General features: G+C 55.7%; 1 protein-coding gene across 1 annotated transcript; it reads right to left on the bottom strand.

Annotated features, from left to right (window-relative positions):
* Positions 1–621: 621 nt before the first annotated feature.
* On the bottom strand, positions 622–19,639 carry UCK2 (uridine-cytidine kinase 2). The gene is made up of 7 exons (XM_064427611.1): positions 19,382–19,639; positions 9,722–9,881; positions 8,636–8,732; positions 7,676–7,818; positions 3,567–3,664; positions 1,709–1,757; positions 622–995 (listed from the first exon to the last, which is right to left on the bottom strand). Exons 1-7 carry the CDS (start codon positions 19,478–19,480, stop codon positions 856–858), a joined length of 786 nt encoding a protein of 261 aa, XP_064283681.1. The 5' UTR covers positions 19,481–19,639; the 3' UTR covers positions 622–855.
* Positions 19,640–23,499: the final 3,860 nt, after the last annotated feature.

The following is a 23,499-nucleotide window of genomic DNA, read 5'->3' as shown; positions in this document are numbered from 1 at the left end:
AATGAGACACACCTCTGATGTGCAAGCCAACCTCCAGGCAGGTCAGCCCAGGGTCAGCTAAGAGTGCCACCAGACACAGCCCCCAAGCTCCAGAGGGGCTGAAGGTACCCACGTGCTGCCCCTACACAAGCCAGGCACTGAGACTGCTAAAAAGGCTGTGTTTATATGGCCCCATACCCAGCACCACCTTCCAGGTCCTCACTGGAGGGTGTGGCAGCAGCCCCACACCTGTGGTGGGAAGGGGTGTCAGGCACAGAATGGGATGCTGTTGAAAGGCTTGGACTTGGAGCTGCAGAGAGGCAGGGGGAGATACTCCACATCACTCTCCCAGCTGCCAGAAGCACTGTGCAGCACCTGCCAGCCAGAACCAGGCTGCTTGGAGCTGAACAGCAGTGGTAGGAAGAGAGGAACCCAGCCCAGGTGTAACACTCAGGCCACACTCAAGCTGCCCAGGATGGACACCACCACAGTTCTTCCTTCCTTACCGAGTTTGAGGTGAAGATCCTGACACCCAACACCTCCCTAGCACCCCCTTTTTTATCCCAGTCCCTCCCAGCAACACTGAGCCTGGCAAATACCTTACGGCAAGTAATTTTACGTTATTCTGCATTTACGCAAAAATAGAGCAATTCTATATTTATAGAGATTTATAGCCGGTTCCGTGCTGCAGGAGTTATGGAGCAAGGCCGGGAGCTGAGGGTGGTCCGGGCTCCCGAGCCACCGGCTGCTTCTCCTTCGGCAACTCCAACATACAAAATTAAAGGCATTGTCTCCGTCTGGTTTCTTAAATAGATAAGGGGGGAACGAGTGGACAGTATGTACAGAGGGGCCGTGGGGCCTCACGCTCTGCCCGGGTCAGTGGGGCCGGCTGCTGGACTCTGAGGGCTGCCGCTGGCGCGGGGGAGTGTAGCCATTCAGGTACCCGTTGCTCTGGCGCTTGCTGAGTCCTCCATTAAGAATGTCCTGGATGTGCTGCACTATCAGGTTTATGGCCACTGCGAGCAGAAGGGGGAGAGAGGGTGTTAGGATGGCTGCAAAAGTCAAGCAGAGACAAGGTAGGGCTGTGGCCCTGTGTCACTCCCATTGCTGTCACCTCCTACCACCCCCGGGGACTGATCCTTCTGCCCAAGCCAGGATAGTTAGGCTGAATCCAGCCAGAGTGGTCAGGCTGATAGCAGCCAGGATGCCCAGGCTGACCCCAGCCAGGACAGTCAGGCTGACCCCAGCCAGAGTGGTCAGGCTGAGCCCAGCCAGAGTGGTCAGGCTGAGCCCAGCCAGAATGCCCAGGCTGACTCCAGCCAGAGTGGTCAGGCTGAATGTAGCCAGCATGCTCAGGCTGATTCCAGCCAGGATACTCAGCCTGACCCCAGCCAGGACAGTCAGGCTGACCCCAGCCAGGATGTTCACCCTGACCCCAGCCAGGATGGTCAGGCTGATTCCAGCCTGGCTGACCCAGCTGCACATTGCCTTTTGTGTGGGATGAACCAAGAGTTGGCCTGTAGGTACAACAGGAACACAAACTCCCCATCAATAATGCTCCAAGCAGGAGCAAAGGGAACAGGCTCATCTTGGCACACCGGTGGTAGCAGCACTCTCTTGGGGGGCAGTGGCCTGAGACCCCTCTGGGGCAGGTCCAGCTCCAACCTAACTCCACTGCAACAGCCCAAAGCTGGCTGCCAGGGCAGAGCAGCAGGGCCTGGGTGCTCACCTTCATTATCTGCTCCTCTGGGAATGATCACGTCAGCGTATTTCTTGGTCTGGGAGGAGAGAGAGCACTTTGTTACAGGGAAAGAGTGGAGAGACAGCAGGCTGGGGCATTGTCCCTGCTCCCTGGGGCAGCTCCTTGCCCTCCCCAGACCCACTGGGAGATATGTCATTGCTGATAATACTTTTTGGATGCTCTTGTGTTCTGCTCTGCCTTTCAAAGGCCATGCTTTGTGCCCTGACTCCATCCTCATGAGCTCATAGAGAAGCCAGTAAGAGGCACCCTGAACAAAACCTGCAATTAAGAAACCTCATAATCACAGGACTCCAGCAGCTGATGCTCTTGGGAACACCATTCCCCCTGAATCCACTCCAGACTTGCTCCAAGAGCACAGGCTGGCGTGCCTGGGCACAGCCACGAGATCTGCCTGGGAAAGGGGGAGAATTCTCTACCACATCACTTGCAAAGGTGTGATTCAGGACTCCAGTCCTGACCTAGTTTCCCCTGCAGGTGCCAGTCTCAGTCTCCTCCCCGTTTGTGGCAGTTTTACAGCTGACAGCCAAGCCCCACCGAGCCAGCTGGGGTGATGGGTGTCACCTGACACCTCCAAGGGCTTCCAGACAGATCAAAAACCACCAGGATATGCTGGACCATTTCAGTACTGGACCACTTGGCTCAGAGCTGCTTTAGGAGTCAAGTAACAGCAACAGTGGGTGCTGAGCCTGCAGTTGCTCTGCAGTTGAGCCAACACCAGGTTGGAAGTGGGAGCAGACCATTGCAAAGCTGTGGGTAGAAACAAGGCAGTTCTGTGCCCTCCTTGTTTCACACTTCTTTCTCCTACAGACTCTTCATCAGAAGAGCCTGATGCAGCATCTGCTGCTCTGAAAAACTGTGGATTTCTCTTGCTGGGTACTTGCACAAACAGGAGCCTTGCAAGCTGGACCTGCCTCTCAGGAAAAGCCTTTCTGGGCTTTGGAATTGGTCCCCAGAGCCACAGCTGAGTGAGACTAAAAAAAGGGAGCTGTGCAAGAGCCAGGAAAAGATCTTGTAGCACAGAATCAGCCCCTCTTAAAGCAAGGGGCAGAGCTGACCAGATAGACAGGCACAGGGATGCTCCTAAGGTGGGAGCACAGTTTAATTCCTGCCTGTGGTGTGGCCAGGTGTCAGGACTCTGCTAGCTCACTTCCTCCAGAAAAAAAAAAAATCCTCATATAACTACCACATCTGTTTGAAAAGCCTTGAGAAGCCAGGCACAGGCTGCCCTCCATGAGAGCCAGGAAAGGTGTGCAATGGCTGATCCTGCAAACATGCTATTTCCATGCAAGTCTGCAGGACTGCAGTAAATTCCCCCACACAGTCCCTGTCTGCCAGGGAGCCTTGCCTCTGTTATCAGCTCCCAAAGAAGCTTCCTTTCTCCAGGAGGCCTTGCCCCCTGGCCACTCACCAGCCAGGAAATGCAACCTGCAAGGCCACATCCCACTGCACACACAGAAGGAAGAAGCTCCCCTGCTCTCCCAAGCAGCACTGCAGGGTGAAAAGGGCAGGCAGGAGAGCCCAAAAGAGGAGGCAGACACAGCAAACACTGCCTGGGGGCAGCGACCTCCCATTCCCCAGCTAAATACAGCCAAGGATCTTCCCTGCCAGGCTGAGCTGCCCAGGGAGGGATTCCTCTGGCCATGCTGCCTTCCCAAAGGGAAGGGTGATCTCACCAGGAAGGCAGTGGCTGTATAAATAATCCCCATCACACCCTGCCCTGGCCAGAGCCTGCAGAGAGGCAGGAAGGCACAGGGGGCTGGCGTGAGCTCTGGGCACAGAGTGCTGCTGTTGCCACACTCTCATGGGTGCCATTCCCCTGACTCACCGGCAGGCAGAACTCCTCGAAGGCAGGCTTGACAAAGGTGATGTACTGAGACAGGATCTGCTCCAGGTCCCTGCCTCGCTCACTGATGTCTCGTAGCACTGAGGGGAAGGTGCAAGGCACAGTCAGGAGCTGAGGCACAACTCTCTCCACCCCCTTTCCCTTTCAGTAAGTACAGCCTTTGGTTCTTTGGATATTTTGCCTGAGATCTCTGTTCCTGCAAGCTGCTGTCCATGTGTCTGAGCACATCCCAGCCCAGCTCCATGCTTTTAACCCCCTTCCAAGTTTTCCTGGGAGCCAAGGGCTGGCTGACCTGGCCAAAGGCTTTTCTTGGCATTCCCCCCCCCTTCTCAGTTCTGCATGCACATTCCAGCTGTAACCAGTGCCAGCCCAGTCCTGAGTGTCCCCAGCCCCAGGCTTTGCCTCCCTCCTGTCACTCTGTCCTGCCTGACTGGGCATTCTCTGCCATCCCAGTGCAGAGGTGCCCAAAGAGTAGAAAACCAGAGGGGTTCAGCCACACACCCACACACACATATTAAGGCACAGTTTAACTCAAATCTGCAGAGGTGGGGAGAGTAAAACTCACCCACCTGCACAGCTCTGCCAGGCCCCTTGTGCTGTCCCCAGCTAGCAGGAGAAGCAGAGGTGAGGGGGCAGCTCAGGAGGAAGCCCAAAGGCAGGAGAGCAAACTGGCCTCCTGCTTGTTCTGCCACTCAGGCCTTGTACCCTGTTTGGACCAGTGCCATCTCCAGTCTGAAGCCACTTCAGCGTGGACAAGTGGCCCAGTTCAGCAGGAATCCAATCCTCAGAAAGAGCCAAAGCAGCCCTGTGGCTGAGCAGACAGCTCTTGGCTGTCCCCAGGGGGCTGCTGGCTTTTCCCCAGCATGTGAGTGCCTGGCACTGGCTTTGGAATGAGCCTTCCCTCGTGTCCCAGGCAGAGCCAAGGCACAGCACTGCCCTGCCAGCCTGCCTGACCTGCTGGGCAGCCACTGCCTGTGTGCTCTGGGGCCAGGACTCTGCTGCTCTGGCACTGGCCCCGTGGCTCTGTTTGCCCTTGGCCAGCAGCTTCACAGCGTGGCCTTTCACAGCCCTGCAGGGGAAGTGAGGGGGGAAAGGGCTGGCAGCAGGATGGGTGCCAGCTCCTGCCTGCTCCAGGAACCAGGAGCAGCTTCTCCAGAAAGCAGGAGCGAGCCCCAGCTTGAACAACACAGAAAAAGAGGCAGGGAAAATACAACACTTTACTTTCCCAGGTCCCACACCTTATTTGTTGGGGTGCAGGAGGTCTGTAAGCTGGGCAGGGGCTGGTCCTGACAGGGCAAAGCTCTCCTGCCTCTTCCCAGGACAATCACCCCACACTCAAACATAGGTCAAACACTTGCCCTGTGTACCTGGCCCTAAAGCAGGAGATCCCAACAGCCCAGGTAAAACAACACACCCAGTCCTGAGGGATTGCTGGCAGGGCAGGCAAATATCCCAAGGACAGATTGGCACCCCTCTGGAGCCAGCAGGTCCAAACTCAAGCTGGACCCAAAACATGCACGTGACACTAGACCTGGTTTCTTTTTTAGGGAAATTGGCCAAGGACAGGGCAGTGAGGGAGCTTAGCCAGAATGAGGTCGCTGAGCCCCATGGATCCCTGTCTGAAGTACCTGGCAGACCTTGTCCCTTGCACTCTGCTAGCAGAACTTCTGGGGACAGATGCTGAGATGGGCACAGTGTGAGTTGCACACACTGAACCCAGCACTACTGATTAACTGAGCTGTCAGCTGCACTTCCAGCAACCTCACCTCCTGCTGCTGCCCAGCTGAAAACCCAATTGCTGCAACCCTTTAGGGCTTCTGAAACAGAAACATGACTCAGGGCCACATCACAACACAAGATCCCAACTTTTGCAATGAGTTGCCTCCAGCTACGTTCCAGGGACATGATTATACCTTTGGCACCTCTCACACAGGCTTTACTTTCCCAGAAATGACAGGCAGACATACAGTAAACAGATTTGATGCTGCAGTGTGTCCTACCAACTGCTGATGGCACGGAAATGGCCAGATTCCTACCAGGAGAACAATGAGCTGCAGTAACTAGGAGACAGCAGCACCTCCATCAGCAAAGCTGCCCTTTTGCAAGTGATTGATGGTGGGTGGGAACAGAACAAGCCTTACAAGAGCAGTAACCCCATAACTCCACACTACACACCACCTTCTCCTGTCCTGAGTGACCACCAGGACAGATGGAGCCCAAAGTCAGGGACTAAATTAACTCAGTGGTGTTTTATAAAATAGGGGATTGATATATGTGTGATACACCAAAGGTGGGGATTGAGAATGGACTGGAGAGTGTGGGACCTGAGCATGATGTAAGTGGTTTGGAATAAGGGGTGAAGAATATTCTGGTTTTGGCTGGGATAGAGTTAATTTTCTCCACAGTGGCTGGTGCGGAGCTGTGTTTTGGATTTGTGCTGAAAACAGCGCAGATAACACAGGGATGTTTTTGTTATTGCTGAGCACTGCTCACACAGATCCAAGGCCTTTGCTGCTCCTCACCCCACCCCACCAGTGGGGGAGGGGACACAGCTGGGACAGCTGACCCTGACTGACCCAAAGGCTGTCCCACACGATGATACAAAGCTGGGGGAAGGACGAGGAAGGTGAGAGGAGACGTTCAAAGTGATGGCATTTGTCCTCCCACATAACCATCACACACAATGGTGCCCTGCTTTCCTGGGCACGGCTGAACACCTGCCTGCCCACAGGAAAGTGGTGACAAATTCCCCCTTTTGCTTGCCTTGTGGCTTTTGCTTTACTTGTTCAGTTGTCTTTGTCTCAGCCCACAAGTTTTCTCACTCTTACCCTTCTGATTCTCTCCCACCAGGGGAGGTTGAGCAGGGAGCTGTGTGGGGCTCAGTTGCTGGCTGGGGTCACTGTCACCACCACAGTGTCCTACCCTCTGGCTGGGTGTGGCCCCAAGCTCCTGCACAGCATTTTCAGGGATTAGGGCTCACATTTTGGGACCCTGCATGTCTGTGACCTGCTAGTACATCTCCCTGCAACTGACTGTGCTGTCACCTCCCTGGGTGAGTCACGCAAGAACAGTGGGCAGGGTCAAGAGGGATTGGTAAAGAGGAGATGCTCATCAGTGCTGATGACACCCCAGCAGCTGAGGAGGCTCTGCACGTGTCTGACAGCAGGAGGGCAGGCAAGACCAGCTCCACTGCAGAGAGGAACAGTCCCATGCACACAACAGTCCCAGAGTGACGCATGAGATGTGCTCCCCTCGTCACAGCGCAGAGCTCTGGAAGGGACTGAGCCTCTGAAGTCATCTTCTGCATCCCCAGGCACGCTGTGGAGCCTGCCAGAGCCAGGCAGGGGTAGGAGTAGTTCAGACAGAAGTGAATTCTGCCCCAAGAGTCCCGAAATGGTTTTTTAGTCACCCAGGAGGTGCTGCATCAGTGGTCCCACCCCTCAAGGCTGCTTAGAAACAAAGGACATCTCAAGTCATGCAGCGTGGGTGTCCCTCCCCCTGTCAGCTGGCAACCCACAGCCAGGCCAGCAGGACATGGAGAGTCCTGCAGAGGGACACTCTGGTTTCTAGGGTTTTTTGCCCCCAGACCACCACCTCAGTGCCAGGCAGCACACAGAGGCTCCACGCTGGGTTGCACAAACACACAACCAGTCTCCCCACGTGCAGCACCCACGGTGGACACCACGGCCCACATGCCATCCTCAGAGCACACCCACAGCCCGGGTCCTGAGTGGATCCATCAGGCTCTGCCTTGTGACTGAACTGCCTGGATGCTCTGCCTTGCCCACTGCTGCCTTCCCTGCTGGCATCTGCTGACTGGCAGCAGCTGCTGCTCAGCTGCTGGCACTGGGCTGGTGCCACGGGGCCGCGCGAGGACACGGCACACTCAGCAGTCATCAAAGGAGGAATCCCAGCCAAGGCAGCAAAAATCCCGCTGAATCCCGAGAGACACAGAGCGAGCCACAAGCTGCCCTAGTGACACTCTGCACTGCGCAGGAAAAGCTCCTCAGCTCTTCACAGCTCCGTGCCAGCTCCAGCTCTGCCCATTGTCACTGCCCAGAGCAGCCAGGGGGATTGGTGTCCCTGCTCACCTCTGCGGGACAGCCGGGTGTCGGCGTCCGTGTCCACGAAGAGCTTCATGCGGAAGAGGTCCCGCACCTCCTGGCTGTAGAAGGCCAGGATGCCCTCGAAGAGCACCACGTCAGCGGGGTACACCGTCACCGTCTCCTCTTTCCTGCCAGGGGAAGCACAGTCAAACCCTGCTGGGGGAGGCTGGGCGACACAAAGAGAGGTGGGGGGGGACAGCGGTGCTCCTAAGCACTGCTCCAACCCTGGGACACCACTGCTGCACCAGGGGGGCAGGGGAGGAGAGGGCAGACCTACCCCACCGCCGTGGAGGGAATCCAAGGCATACGTACGCTTCCTGGAAGGATAAACAGCACAGCAGGAAGCACGCCAGCCCTTCTCCCCCTACCTCGGCCAGCTGCTGCTCACAAGGGTTATGTGCCAAGCCAGCAAGCCCAGGGAAGCCTATGCACAGGAACCTGCACGGCCAGCTCTGCTTCCCTGGGGAGCAGGCAGCACTTCCCTGACAGCACACAGCTTTTGTGGGGAACACAGCAGAGCCACGCTGTCCACAACCAACATGGGCATGCAAAAACAAGCTGAACACAGGCAGGGGGAGTGTTACAGCAGCAAGAATCGTTGTCCTCCTCCCTTCCTGGCACTGCCAGGGTGTTTGAGGCTGGAGTGCTTGTTAAAGCTGCAAACACTGAGTTTATGAGGAGAGGAGGTGTGGACAGGGGAAGAGAAGGGAGTTTATTAACCCCCCAGCACTGATGCCTGGATGCTGCTGGCTGGCCACACAGCTTTCCAGACCCTCAGCCTGTGCCTGGATCTGCCTGGGATGCTCTAACCCGGGGCTGGAGGAGTTAGGACGGAAACTTTGTGCTGGCAGGTTAGGCACCCAAGCAGAGGGCAGGGCTTTGGGGAGGGCAGGGCTGCCACAGGACGTTAGCAGAGGCACAGCAAGGCAGGAGCAGCTGTTAGACCTGGAGTGGGAGACAAAGTCATAGACAGGAATCTGGACCGTCTTCCCTTCTGTGATCTCTTTGAGCGTTTTCACGATCAGCTCGTTGTCAAAGGCATCTGAGGAGAGAGGAAACGTTACCAAGGCAGCTTTGCAACCTCTCCCACCCACCAGATGCGGAGCTTTGCCCAAGCCAGAGTTGCTGGCACCTCATGCTGGGGACAGACAGACGCACAGACTTGGGAGGAAAGCCCTGCACCTCCCCAGGGGCCCAGCTGTGCCAGAGCCACGGGGCTCTGTGGCTCTGCACCAGCCTGGGATGTGGCCTGCAGGGATCAATACCGTCCTTGTACAGCAGTGCTGCCAGCCCAGGCATCTCCTCCAGGGCTCCAGCCCTCGGACAGAGACTGCAGCAGTGTTCCAGCACGGAGCTGCCACACAGACAGGGCTCTGTTTGCTCAGTGCTCGCTGCCTCTGGCCATTGTCCTCGTGGGGACCGAGGGACAGCAGCTCTGGAATTTCCCCAGAGATGGTTCAAAGAGCCCCTGTTGTAGTAACAGGGCAGGGCCCCTCGGTGGAAAGGTTTGCAGAGCAGCTGCACAGCTGGTTCCCTCCTTGAAGGAGGGACATGGAGCTGTGGCTCCAGGGACTCTGCCAGGCCAGATCTCTCTGAGCCTGACTCAGCTGCACCAAAACCAATCTGTTCCTTTGCTGTCTGCTCCAGATGAAGGGTATTGGAACAAGATGACCTTTAAGGTCCCCTCTAACCCAAACTATTCAATGATTCTACGATTCCAGGAAAACCTTGTTCAAACTGGGGAATGCTTTTGCAGGAAGATGAGGGTCTTAAGGAGTTTGAGGGTTTATAACCTGCTCTTTCTCATCCCAAACACCCCACCCCTTTTCTTTCCCAAGGGAAATGGAGGGTATGACACACATGTGGTGCCAGCACCCTGTTCCACAAGAGCTTAACTAAGCCACCCACTCCTGTCCCACGAGGATTCAGAGCCCCAGTGTCCATGCAGGCTCTTTGCTGCTGCAGCTGAGGATCCCATCCAGCCCCATCCCCACAGTGCATGGCAGAGCCCCAGTGCTGCTCTCCACTCACCTGGGTGGTCAAAATTGAACTGGCCTTTGAGTGCTTTGGATTTCTGCTCCGAGGTGAGGACGCGGTAGAAGCTGTCTTGGCTCACGATCACCACCTGCTTCTGGCGATAGTCCACCTCGTTCTGGCCCAGCAGCTGGACAATCTTGGAGCACACGGAGGACTGGGAAGGGAATAGCAAAGGAAGCACATCAGCAGCAAGTTATATCTTAGCAGCACAGGGAGGGTGTGCCCAGGTAACATCCCTGCCTGCTGGCTGCGCCTCCAGCCAAGAGTCTGTGGTTTTCCCAAAGCCACTGAGGGAGAAGTGCTCCAGAGGCATCACCATGGTACTCTTTAGTGTGACAGCAGCACCAAGCTTGCTGCCTGCCATCCTCTCCTCCACCCCTATAGCCTGCCCACAGCTCCTATTCTGGGCACAAGTGGCAGCAGAAAAATAGTTGGCTCCTGCCTGGGTTCAGCCACATGCCGTGGGGCCCCAGGCACTCCAGCCTGCCAGGCAGCTCCCTGTGGGCACTTTCTCCTTGAGAAAGCAGTCTTGGCTGCCCCAGCTCTGCTCCAACCCAGAAACCCCACCAGAGCATGCAAGAGTCCTCAGAGGGAGAGCAAACAAAGCCCAGGATGGGAAGGCACATCCCGTGGGACTTTATCAGAGATCTGTGCCACAGCTGCCAGGGCTGGGAGGAGCCAGCACACCCTGGTGCCTGCTGGCACTGCGGAGTCAGCGGCGGAGGAGCCACGTGGCCCTGGCTGCTGGCACGGGAGCGGGCACCCCGCACTCACACGGAGCAGGCTGGGACAGGGCGGCTGGCACCGGCTCTGCCAGCACCAGGGCAGCGGCCGCCACCGCAACACGACCCAGAGCACAGCTGGGGACAAATCCCACCGCCTGCTGCAGTCCCTTCTCCTCAGTCATGGGAGCCCTTGTGGGGACTGTCGCTGCCCCAGCCACTGAGAGCCAAGGCCAGGCTGGCTGGGGAGTGCTCTGCTCCTGCCCCGCGCCATCCACTGCCCGGGGCAAAGCAGCTGCTGGTGCCACAGGGAGCTGCTCCCACTCAAGGAGCCACACTGGCTGCAGGGGCCCAGCTGAGCTGCTCCTGGCCCTGGTCACCACAAGTGTTCTGCTGTGCCTTGCAAAGAGCAGCGTGCTTGCCCCAGCCTGCCTGCCTGTGGCTCTTTCCATGCTCCTGCCTCCAGGATGGCTCAACCATCTGCTCCATACCTGGCTGGCAACTGAAGGCAGCACTGGTGAGAGGGAGCAGGGAGGAGAACGCATGCCTGGCAGAGGAGGTCACCCCAGCAGGCAGGCAGAGGGAAGGCTGTTTGCCTGAGAAGCTGGAAGATCTGACAGCATTCCCCTCTCCAGAGACCATCTCTTCCCTCCAGGCCGGGCTGACCTGCCTTGGCTGTGGCCATGGGCTGTGAGTCACCCCCAGCCTGGCTGGAGAGGCTCGCTCACAGCTCTGCTGCAGAGAGAACCAGCTCCAGCTGACCCACAGCAGTCCGGGCAGCCCTGGGCACCAGTTTGGGTTATGGGTCAGGGATGGGGCCTCCTGAGCATCCCACCTTCTTCTCCTGCCTCTCCCAGCAGGCAGGTCATGCTTCCCAAGCCAGGCTGGCAGCCCAGCCCTGCAGCAAGCTGCTCCCACCCAGAACAAAACCCTGCAAGTCCGTGCCAGTCACTTGCCCTTCCACCCATGCAGACAATGCCAGAGCCTGCTCTCCCTTGGCTCTGTTTTCCCACTCCCCAAATCCTTCTCTGGCCTGCCTCAGCCCTACTGTTTGTCCTGCTGGATCCCATAGGTTTTGCAAAACTGGGCTGTGTTCAGTGTCTCTATTCCACCTTTCCTGGCTGCTCACTCCCCCAGACACCACTGCCTGCCCATGCAGCTACAGGACACAGAGCAGCAGGGCTCAGCCTTGGCCACAGCTGCCCAGGACACCAAACTTCCCAGGCCCTCTGCCATCAGGAATAAACTACTTTTCAGCACAGCCACCCACACAGGTCTCCAGAGCCACAGGTTCCACGTGGATCTGCACCAGAAACTGCTTTTGCCAGCCCAGGGGAAGGTGCAGGACTCCTTTCCTTTGAATCAGTGAAAGCAACACATGCATTTGCATTCACTCCCTCCCCTTGGACCTCAGCATGTGTATTAGCAATAAAATCATTTGAGAGCATCAGACAAATTATGCCAGTCTTCCTTCTGCCTTGTGCACACTGATCTCTGGTCTGTGGATTCTGGAAGGTGGAGAAGAGCCTCCACCAGGTCTGAAAGTCACCCTCCAGCTCCATACCTCACCATCTGAGACACCTGATAGAGAGAAAAGCCCAAGGAGAAAGTACCCCAAAGCAGCTGAGACAGGAACATGTCCTCCCTCCAGGTTCCAGACGAGGAGCAGATTGTATCCCAGCTGCATCCTGGGCAGATGGTGCCTCTTAGAAAAAGCAACCTGGCAGACACAGTGGACCCTTCCCTTTTCCCTGGTGGGCTCAGGAGAGCTGGCTGAAGTGGTGGAGAAAGACAACCATAAGGACAACCTGCTCTCAGGACCACGCTCAGTTTCAGCATGCCATGCTGCCTGGGTGAGCAGGGATGTCACCTCCTGGCTCTGGGAAGAGGGACACTTGTCACCTTGGTCTGCAGGTGTGGGCCAGGCACTGCTCACGTATTGCACCTGCATTAAGTGCAGCAGGACACAGGGACAGTGGGGGACAGGGCATGCTCAGCTTGCCTCAGTCCACTCCAAGGCTGTGTTCAGCTTTCCTTAGTAGGGCTGTGAACCTCAGCAGGGTCCAAGAGAGGGTTTTTCCTTTTTTCACTATCATTTGTGGTAGGAACAACAATGTCTCATGAGGGCAGTCCCTGATGCCAATCTGAACAACTCCTACATCTGGACATGCAGTTTTTTCCCCTTGGTTGATAACCACCCACTATTAAGAAGGAAGAAAAACCAGAAACACACAGCTTGGAAATTCCCCTATACAACAGGAACAGAAACTCCCAGCCTTGGGAAATGTCCCCCCAAGTAAATGACATATTCCCTGCCTAAACCCTTTTCTCCCAAAGCAGCACAGTGTACATGTGTGACTGTGAAAAGATCCATCAATAACTGGAAATGAGCACAGCCAGGTTTTGGGGAGACCCAGAAATGCCCAGTAAGAGCAAGAACAGAGCATGACTCCAAAGAACTGTGCCAGTGTGCACCAGCCTGGATGCAGGGGACACATGCTGACAACAGGCACTTAGCAGCCACTTGAAGGGGCAGCCTGGGCTCAGATTCCTTCTTTTGCTGATTCCTAGCTGCTTCTCCCAGGGAAGAAGACAATTGTTTCTTCTCCAAGAAGCCCAGGAGTGCAGAGGATGCCTTGAGAAAGGTGACTTGATCCCAGTACACAAGCTGGAAGATTTGAAACCCATCACTAGCCATGCCTTACGTGACACAACTCATGTGCAGGAGTATGAGAGCTATGCCAGAGCTTCTTGCCTCTGCTCAGCCCCTTTCCATACCCACCTCACCCATGCACACCTTGCCACGAGCCAAAGCCAACGCTGCCGGTGATTCAGCCGCAGCCAACTCCCAGCAACAGGATGCTTTCTCAAGCAAAAGGAGAGAGCTTCCCCTCCTCCAGAACTTGGTTAAAACTAAATATAGCCAGGCCCCAGCAGCATCTGAGCCTCTGTGGTTGCCAAGCAGACCTTTCCCATGGTAGCCACATGGAGATGAAGCAGGACTTTCCAGGCAGGCGGGCAGGGAGGGACCCTGGCTCCTGCCATGGGTCATGACTTCCCACACCCTGCAGCGAGGGGAACTCGGCTCCAGGTTGGAGCAAACCCCTGGAGCTGCACTCCCCCAGGCTTTGTGCTCGAGCTGCTCCCTGGGAGAGCTGTGCAAAGCAGCCCACACCTCACAGCTCGTGGAGAGGAAGGTATGAGCACAGCACCACGCGAGCGAGAGCTCCGAGAGGTTATTCCTGAGCAGAGGCAGCTGCAGCTCCCCTTGCAGGACTCCTCCCCTGAGCCAAGAACACAAACAGCCAGTGTTCAAGGAAGAAGTACAGCTTTATTCTGCCAGGAAGGGAAGATGCAGAGGGCACCTGGAGAAGAAATCCAACATATTTTCCCAAAAGGAGAGAGGTGGTACACAGGGGAAGAAACTCAACAGATGGGTGTTTGAAGGCCTACCTCTAATATCTATTTGGAATATATTAATTACATATTTAATTCACATTCACTCATGGCCTATAGCCAGCTGCTCAGATATTCTTCAGGAGCTGAGTAATTCCCTGACATTATTATGCAGATTATCCCACAATCCCTCCTGGGTAGCTCTGATCACTGAATTACCACTTCCAATAGGTATTAAGGAGAAAGCTGATGGACAGTGCCACTGTCACCCACCAGGAACCACCAGAGAAGGGGCCAGGACACAGCTGATGCCCCCAGCCCCAGGAGGGCAAGGCCTGTCCTGGGCTAGCAGGAGCTCCTAAGCCTTGTGCAGGTGGATATGCTAAAAGCCACATGCTGAGAGCAATCTGTCCATCCCCAAGGAACCCGGCACTGCAGAGGGATGTTCAAGGTCCCATTCCAGCTGCAGAGAGGAGCTCCCACTTTCCCAGGGACTCTAGATGAGACACCCAGCAAAAGTGACTTAGCCTGATCAAGTGATTCCACCCCTAAGAAACACTGAAGCTGCCAGATCCCTCAGGAGGAGGAAAAGGGTTGTGCCAAAAGCATGGAAAAAGAGGCACAGCCTCCTGCCACCACTGCAGGCTGCTGCTCATGAGGACAGTGCTGCCCAACAGAGCAGTGCCCTTGGCCCACAGCACAACCAGAGCCAGGACAGACTGCAGCAGTCCCATCCCACCAGGGAGAGGACCCAGAGGTTATCTCCAGGGACATCAGTGCCATAACGCCCTTCCTGCAGGATCTGACTGTGAGCTGCCTTGGCAGGAGCTGGCGATGGCTCTGCAGCTGCAGCAGCCTGCTTGGGGTGTCCTCATCACACCTCTGTGGATAAAACACTCTCCAGTTTTGTGCTCTGAGAGGGTTTTCCCTCAGATCAAACATAAGGAACCACTGTAATCATTTGTTTAATTTCTCTGCTGTCCTCTGTAGCTGTCCTTATCTCCTGCAGCACACAAGTTACAGATGTTGGTCTCTTCCTGAAGGTTATGGTAATTATAAAGCACCAGGAAGTGCTTGGACTGGGATGACACACAGAACAGACAGCAAATTGGGAAGGGTCCCAGAGCATCTATCAAGTGCCTGTGACTGCAGACAGCCAGTTCATGACCCACACCATCCTTTCCAGTCCTAATGGGAGCACACACATGTGCCAACAGCAGGACTGGAAACTTAGTGTTCTTGAACCAAAAGCCTGGGCCTCTACCCAGAGCATTCCCAGGCAGGTTCACCATCCTGCCTTGCCCTTTGCGAGGCACATGCCAACCAGAGCAGGAGGGGGATAGCCAGGTTTCTATTCACTCACCCTGGGACACTGTGCATGTGATCAGCAATCCCGGGCTGGAGCATAAACAGGCACACACAGGGGCTCTAAACACAGATTACATGCAGGGAGGAAAACAAACCCTCTAACACAATCCCTCCCAATCCTCTGGTTTTAGGCACAGGGTATTTTTCTCGAGCCCCTGCTGCAAACTCCATAGCCCAGAGCTGGCTGAGCCCACGGGACTGTGGTAAGCAGGCTCCATAATGAGCACATATTCCATCAGTAACAGGAAAGGGCTGACCCATCAAAACGTCCTGTGGATCAGTCTGATCAGGGCTGGCACACAACAACCTTCTATAGAAAGTTTGATGAGTCTCCAGCACACGTTGACACCAGTGTTTAACTAGTCAGACCTTGTGATGCAGGGCTCCTGCCAGCCACAAACCAACGTCACCAGGAAATGGTGCTGAACCGGCACAGGGCTGCTGCAATTCCTGTTAGATCCCCTCCCATGGGGGAGTCATTCCCGGATCTCCCCGGGGCTTCTTTGCCAGGTGGTGACATTGTGGCAGTGACCCCCGGGCTGCTGTGGGGGACCTCAGCCCTGGCTGGGCTGAGCTCTGTCACAGAAGAGGTTCCATGGGGGATGGATGTGCCCCATGCAGCTCAGAGCACTCCTTCCCTGGGGGCCAACACTGCTGCCCCATGCAGCGCAGAGCACTCCTTCCCTGGGGGCCAACACTGCTGTCCCAGCATGGCTGGGCAGTGCCAGCCTCCTGGCTGGCTCACTCTCACATCCTCAGCCAGCCTTGCCAGTGTTCAAAGAGCCTGGTGGAGCCAGTGAAGAGCACACCTGGCTGATCACAGGCTGTAATCTTGGTGCTCTGCAGGCTGGAAACTCTGAGGCTGCATGTTCAAACAGACACTGGGAACTCGATGTGTTAACTCAAGACCCAAATGATGTAACTACAGGGCTGCAGTGGCACCCATGCTCAGCCCTCACTACCATTTGAGCAAAAGCAATCTGTCTTTTCCCACAAGCTCCTGTTGGAAGGCAGCAATCAGCACCTCACTTCACGTGGGGACAATTAATGTCAGCCTGAGCTCCAAGAGCTCTCCCCACCCCTGCAGCCACCCCAGCACCAGATGCTGCTGCTGGGAGCAAGCTGCTCCAGGCACTGCTGGCAGAGCTGCAAGGTCCCAGCAGCTAAAGTGAGGACACAAAGAGCTTAAGGAGGTATCCCAGCAGCTCCCAGCTCATCTCGGCAGTCACTCTGCTGAACTTTCCTCTAGCCTGCAGCCTGGCTGCCTGCCTTGTGCGCTGCAGAGTCCTCGGTAGTCAGGAATGTCTTGCAGGAGCAAGGGAAGGAGCTGCTAGCACAAAGGCCATGGGTGTAAGAGGGAATAAGAACTCTAGCAGAACACTTGAGAACAGAGAGGGTGAAAGAAAATGTGGCAACAAGCCTTGGGAATCGCTCTGAGGGAAGGAGGCAGGTGCAGTCCTCTTCATGTTTGGAAGGATGGGGGTCTTAATGCCAAGTCATCTCCACCCCAGAAAGCACAGCATGCCTTGTCCAGACTGCACAGTGCCTGGGTTTCAGGGGACAGCTCTTTGTTTGTGAAGAGCCTGTCCCAGCTGAGCTGGCTCAGAACAGCCACTGTGCAGCTTGCACTGCCCTCACAGGGGCTGCAGCATCCCAGACTGCTCAGGACCTCTACGGCTCCCCAGTTTTGCTCCCAACACAGTCAAGCTTTCTTCCCAGAGCCAAAAACCAGGAAAGCACTCAGGGTTCTACTCATATTTGAGTGGGCAAAGATGTTCAAGCCTCTTTTGCTCACTAGGGAAAGAGCACTCAACCTTTGAATTTGAGTTTTTACAGATTTAAGCAACACCATCCAAACAATCCCAGCTTTTTGGGAAGGCTGGCTGCTCCCAACACCAGCTTCCCCAGGGCACCACAGTACACAGGTCGTGGCCAGCTGCAAAACACAATCCCATCCTTCCACAGCTGACCCTGCTGGTGCACCAATAGGGATGGAGGGGACTGTGGAGCCTGCTGTCCCCATGTCAGACCCAAAAGCAGCAGTGGGAGGAGCTGCGGGGGGCCTTGGAAGGCAAATTCCCTCCGTTATCTTTGGGCTGGTGTGCTGCCAAAGGGGCGTGTTGCGACAACAACCCCCAATTGGTGTCGAGGCCAGTCGGATGGATTTGTCACTTTCCCACTGGGAAAGGTGCCTGCTTCACTCCCCTGCTAGCACTCACTTTTCACCCAGAGCCAGCACATCAGCACGGGCTGGATTTTGGCTGCAGGCAAGCCCTTAGCTCAGCAAACCTCAGCAGCCCCACCGCTGCTTTCCCAGAGCGTGCTGCAGCAGCCGGCACAGGCCACTGTCACCAGCCAGGTGAGGGACAGCCCCCACATCCCTGCCTTGCAGCCACACCAAATGGGAATCTGAGGGGCTGCGGGCACAAGTCCTGGGTCGTTTTTTCCTGTTGCTTGGGGTTTTTTGCTAGCGTATTTCTTGTGGCCTTTTCCCACCAAATTCGTAGTGATCTGCTGGACTCCCTTCAACAGGCAACACTGCACAGAGGTTTTCAGCAGTCACTGGAGGGGGGGAAATCAAAGCTGAGAGACAGGAAAAGCCAGTTAGTACATCTCCCTTGCTAGAAAGGACCATTTCCCTATTTTTTTCCTAAGGCAGCCTGCTGCTCTTGAGCATTTTCACTTTGAAGTTGAGCACCACTGTGGTGCATTGTACTGTAATCACTGCTTTTACCTTGTGGGCCTGAGACACAGCGTTCAGAGACATAACAGTTCAGCAGCGCCAGACACGATGTTATTGGGACAACTACAGAGAGGCAGACCCACGCATCAGAGAACAGACAAACCCAGCGTGCTTGAGTCACCAGGAGCTGTGCTGCAAGAACAATCCAGCTTTGGTTCCCACCGGAGGAGATTGCATCCTCTCTCACCATCCCTTCCCTGTTACAGCTGGATTTTTCCCCCTTGCAGCAGCAACAGCAGTCCAAGAATCAAGAGAGACACGCTTGAAACACTGGGCTGAGGTACAGCAGCTGGGTTATGCCTTCAGGAGAAGGAGGGATCCCCCTCCAAAGAGGGATCAACCCGGAGATCTAAGGCTCATCCTTCTCCTGTGCCAGCCCTCATTCAGTTTCCTCCGCAAGAAATATTTCACAGGTATATAGCGATTTCCAAATCTATTCATCCTTTCCAGAAGGTAGAATGTGCTGCCCTGCATGAGAGTACTGATGAGCTGTGGAGCTGCTTTTACTGCTCTTAAATAAGAAGGAAAAAAAAAAAGAAAAAAAAAAGAAAAAAAAAAGCTATTTTCTTATTAAGAAAGAAAGTGACCTAGCGAGGTTAAACAAATTCAGACGGACACACTGCGTGAAACAACGAAAATAAGACGCTGACTGCGCTGCAGTCTGGGTGTAGCAGCCTGCCGGGAACACCCGCATTGCCCCGGCGGGCGATGCCCCGTGCCCGCAGCCCTCGCCCCGCTCCGCTCCCACCTGCCGCTGCCAAGGGCCAGCCCCTCCCGGCACAGCAGCCAGGAGGTCGTTCTGCCGCTGTGAGTCAGCATTTGCTGCAGAATCCCCGCTCCTGCTACCCTAAAGTTGGGCACAGAAGGACACCCCCCTGCACGCCCGGCACCACTGCGGGCGGCGGGGGTGGAAATTGAAAAACTGCATCGGCCCCGAGGTGCCCTGCGGGGCGGGCAGGCCCTGGGGTCGGTGCGGGTGAGGGGGACGGGGGAAGCGCTGGCTACGGCCACAGGAAAGATTCTGAGGGGACGGAGGGAGGGAGATGCCGCCTCTGCCCCGGCCGAGCTGGGCCACCCCTGCTCCGCGCAGCCCCCGGCTCTGCCCGCTGCCACAGAGGGACACAAGGTCCCGGCCGGAGAGAAGGAGCGAGTAAAATCCCGCACCCACCCCGCAACCCCCTCCACGTGTCCGCGGGGCTCCGTCCGCCGCCCGCGCGGAGGCCTCGGCGGCCGCGCCGCCTCCGCCGCCGGATCATCCTTTCCCCGGGCAGCGCGGCTCCATCCGCAGCCGCGGCCCCGGCTCCACGCGCAGCCCCGAGCCCGCGGCCCGGCCGCGGAGCAGCGCACGTGGCGGGGCGGCCGCTCGCTCGGAGCCGCCGCGCTGCCATGTGGCCGCCGCGCGGAGCTCCCCGCCGACCCCCGCACCTTGCCGCTGGCCGTGCCGCCGCTGACCCCGATGAGGAAGGGCTCCCCGCCGCTGGGCTGCCCCTGCTCCTCCAGCCGCTGCTCGCTGTCCCCCGCCATCCTCCCCGGCTCACCGCCGCGCCTCCTCCGCCTTCGCTCAGCCGTGCGGGGCTGGATTTATCTGATGAGTCAAGGGCCTTCCTCCCCGCCTGGTTCACATCCCCGGCGCTGCGGCTCCTTGCCAGGTGCTGCCGCAGCTGCACATGCTCCGGCCCAGCCCGCCGGCGGGCGGCACTGCGGCCACATGGGCCCGCACCGCGCCTCCGCCCCTCCGCCCGCGGACAAAGGCGCCGGCCCGCGCTGCCCCTGCAGCCCGCGCTGCCCCCTTCCTGGCTGTGGCCACTCCGCTTCACCCCGGAGAGCGCTGTGCCCCCCGGCAGAACCTCCATTATTTGTCCCCCGTGCTGGCCAAGAAGGCCAAGGGCATCCTGGCTTGGATCAGCAGTAATGCGGCCATCGGGAGCAGGGCAGTGACCGTCCCCGTGTGCTGGGCACGGGTGAGGTCGCACCTCGAAAAGTGGGTTCAGTTTTGGGCCCATCACGACCAGGGGCTGGAGCCTGTGCAGAGAAGGGAACAGAGCTGGGGAAGGGTCTCTGGGGGGGGTCAGCCTGAAGAAAAGAAGGCTCAGCGGGAGCTTTATTACTCTACACCCGAAAGGAGGTTATGGCCAGGTGAGGGTCAGCCTTTTTCCCCATGTAACAAGAGATAGGGCAAGAGGAAATACCTTAAATTTTTCCTAGGTTTGGGTGGGTAGGTTGGATATTAGGAAAAATTTCTTCACCCGAAGGACGGTCAGGTTTTGGAACCCAGAGAAATGGTAGAATAATCACCATTCCTGGAAATTGCAAGAACCACACAGATGTGGCACTTGGGGACACTGTTTCATGGTGAGCTCTGCTGGGTCAGTGGTTGGACTTGGTGATTTTGGAGGTCTTTCCCAACCGTAATGACCCTGTGATTCTCCCATCCCACCTGGGCCCTGGTCCTGCAAAGCACTCATAAATTATTTTTATTAACGACCCAAATCCAGGACTAAAAGTTATGCTTATGTCTTTGGCAAATGGGACCTGTCTGGGAAGAGCTGTGAGCACTCTGGAGGCCAGGATTCAAAGTCAAAATGACCTCAACAAAATGGAAAAAGGATTGGCAACATGTAGGGTGCAAGTCCACGCAGACAAATGTGATATGATCCATGACAATGCGAGATAGGAACCTGCTGGCTAGGCAGGCCTTTTACAGATAAAGATCTGATTGATCAAAGAATCAATTGGTGATGCCGCTGTGGAAAGAGCAAACATCCCATTGGGGCATATAAACATCCACAGGTGTCATGCTTTGAGAAGGGTGAGGCCTGGTGGAGAGACTCCGGTGGGACTTCGGGAACAGCCCAGGTCTGGCTTTGTAGGACTGCAGGACCCATCCGTGTTTAGGTCTCTGCTGGGCTGTAAGGCTGTGTGGACATGATAACCATTTCCAAATACATAAAAGGCTGCCACAAACAGAAAAGGAATACATTTCTTTTACGGTTAGGGACTAAAACAAAATGTTGCCAGCTCAACACTGTAACAAGGACAATTCAGGGACATCTTCTAGGGTTGAAAATAGTTAAATCCTAGAAAAGGTTGTTTAAGGAGAGTAAGGACTCTCCACTTTTAAATCTGAGGATTAAAAAAAAATTTAAAAAAGGAAAACCAGTAGACATGCTCCTGTATGGAAAGTGTTGAATAGTGCTGATCCTGCTTTGGGGCAGGAGCCAGCCCAAGCAATGCCCAAGGTTCCTCCCAGCCCTGCTCAGAGAGGATCAGAACTCTCGGTCAGGTTTCTAACTGAAGAGGTGTGGAGATGTTTGCCAGACAGGTGCCATGTCCCTCAGCACACAGGATGTGAGAGAGGATCGCGTCTCCTCGGCAGCCCTGACCCCTCTGCCCGCTGCTCCCAATTCCTCTCCAGCGGTGCCACGGGAGAATGGCACTGCGTGCAGCCCCTGCCAGGGAAGGAAGTGCTATATATGGATGAGAACTTCCTGCAGGGATGAGTTCCCGTGGACTCCCATGGCCCCCTGCCAGTTTCCAAGCACTGACCATGGGCACAGCTCCTGCACACCCCACTGGGACCCAGGAGCTATTCACAGCTCTTCTTTCTTACTCCAACGCTGACACAGCTGTGTGTGGATGGCAAAACCCCCTCAGGAGACAGAGAACTCCAGGTTTTGGATTCTCCTCCTGCCTGCCATCACTGCCGCCCTGCTTGGGGACAGTCCAAACCCTCTGCTGTGCTGTTTCAGGCTGTGCTGCCCGTCTTGAACTTCTCTGGAGGATGCCCATCATGGCATTTCACCTCCATGGCCCCTTGTCACTGGGCATGTGGCAGGAGCTGACACACCTGCAGGGGAAGGAGAAGTACATGCCTCTTGGAGGGGTTTGAGTTAAGGATACCCAAGGCTTATTGATACAGAACACAAGGAGAACTTGCAGAGCTGAGGTTAACGGCTCTTCCAAAACTAGAGGTGAACCAAATGCAAGTCCCAGTTGGTTTCAGATGGCAACTTTCCTCAAAACTGAGAATTTTACACACCCTTTACTGGCTGCTGGTCACTAGCACACTGCGCAAAGCAACTCAACACTTTTGTTCAGTGTAAGTTTGGAGACTTCAGTATGTGAAACCTACTGGGATTATGTGTCTCTCTAATCTGGTTTCAAGGTTGCCTCCATAAATATTACCACTTCTATATCTAGCATGTTTGTGGACTACAGCAGCCCCTGACTCATGAAACCAGAGCGATGTATTATGCAAATGCCTTCCTTTTTCTCATATCCCAGGCTGGTAGATCAAATCAGACTGCACCCAACTCTCATCTGTCCTTTACACGTTGATCAAAGCACAAGAATGCTGTTTTGAAAAGGAAATGCCATTGAGGGTAATGTGCTGTGTGTTGTCTGTAAAAAGGATCTGCTGATAAGGATCCCCGTGTGATTCAAAGTGACAGGATGAAATTACAAAGAGCCTGTTGTCACCTCTACCTCCAGTTCAAAGCACGGACCCTGCAGAGGAAAGAGGCTCATGGTTCACTGACCATCTCCTCCTGGCCTGCATCTGCCAAAAAAACCCATTCTGTATCAATAAATGAATAATTTCCCACAGCAGCATATGAGAAACTTTCAAAACACTGCTTTGATAGACGCTGATACATCTCACAGCCAGGAAAGTCAGGGAGCTCTAAAGAGAGGGGGAGAGAGAGGGTGGAGGATGGCATGCAGCACAGGGAACTGCATGAGGTGGCACAAAATAATACAGAATCACAGAATGCACTGGGTTGGAAGGGGCCTTAAAGCTCATCTCATTCCAGGCCCCCTGCCCTGGGCAGGGACACCTTCCACTACCCCAGGTTGCTCCAAGCCCCATCCAACCTGGCCTTGGCACTTCCAGGGATGTGGCAGCCACAGCTCCTCTGGGCACCCTGTGCCAGGGCCTCCCCACCCTCACAGGGAGGAATTTTTTCCGTGAATCACAAATCCTTCTGCATCACCAGCTGTCAGCATCTTCCTGCTGCTCACCCCAAACAGAAACAGCCACCCTCAGTTCCATCCCTGTCTCCCTGATGGCTCTGAGTCCCGTTTTGCTGACATCCAGCTCTCAGTTTTGCCCTGATGTTGCAGGAAGTTCCCTGGACACGGCGCTGGGGCTTTTTCCACCTCCCAGTGACGTCTGACACAGCCACCTGCACTCAGGTGGCTCTCTGCTTTCCCTGTGTGCCTGTCCCCAGGCTCGGAGAGGTTGTTTGCTGTCTGACCTCACACCTCACTTGCTGTCTTATCCCAGCTACAGCTCCTCACCCTCTTTCTGAATGGTGTGTTTAATTTAAGGGCGGTAGGTTTTTTCCTTTCCCTGTTTTTCACTCAGCTCTGCCCCTGTAATCCCACAGTGCACTTCTGTCACCAGCAGCAAACTGCTCTGTTACGTAAGGACAGGCACAAACCTGCCCTTCCCTGCCTGCCCTGTTTCCTTTTCTGCGTTTCTGCTTTCTAGGTCTCCTCACCCCACTACAACCCACGGATCTGCTCTACTTCTGCTGCTCCAG

The sequence above is a fragment of the Passer domesticus genome, chromosome 7, assembly GCF_036417665.1.
Source record: "Passer domesticus isolate bPasDom1 chromosome 7, bPasDom1.hap1, whole genome shotgun sequence".
Lineage (NCBI taxonomy): Eukaryota > Metazoa > Chordata > Aves > Passeriformes > Passeridae > Passer > Passer domesticus.
This window is presented reverse-complemented; position numbering and strand designations above follow the sequence as displayed.

Excerpts from the sequence above, each read along its gene's own strand:
- UCK2 (XM_064427611.1), bottom strand. The coding sequence starts at position 19,480 with ATGGCGGGGGACAGCGAGCAGCGGCTGGAGGAGCAGGGGCAGCCCAGC. Across the intron at positions 9,882-19,381 it reads GCGGCACGGCCAGCGGCAAG|TCCTCCGTGTGCTCCAAGAT; the intron begins GTGCGGGGGTCG and ends TTCCCTTCCCAG. Across the intron at positions 8,733-9,721 it reads GTTCAATTTTGACCACCCAG|ATGCCTTTGACAACGAGCTG; the intron begins GTGAGTGGAGAG and ends CTCTCTCCTCAG.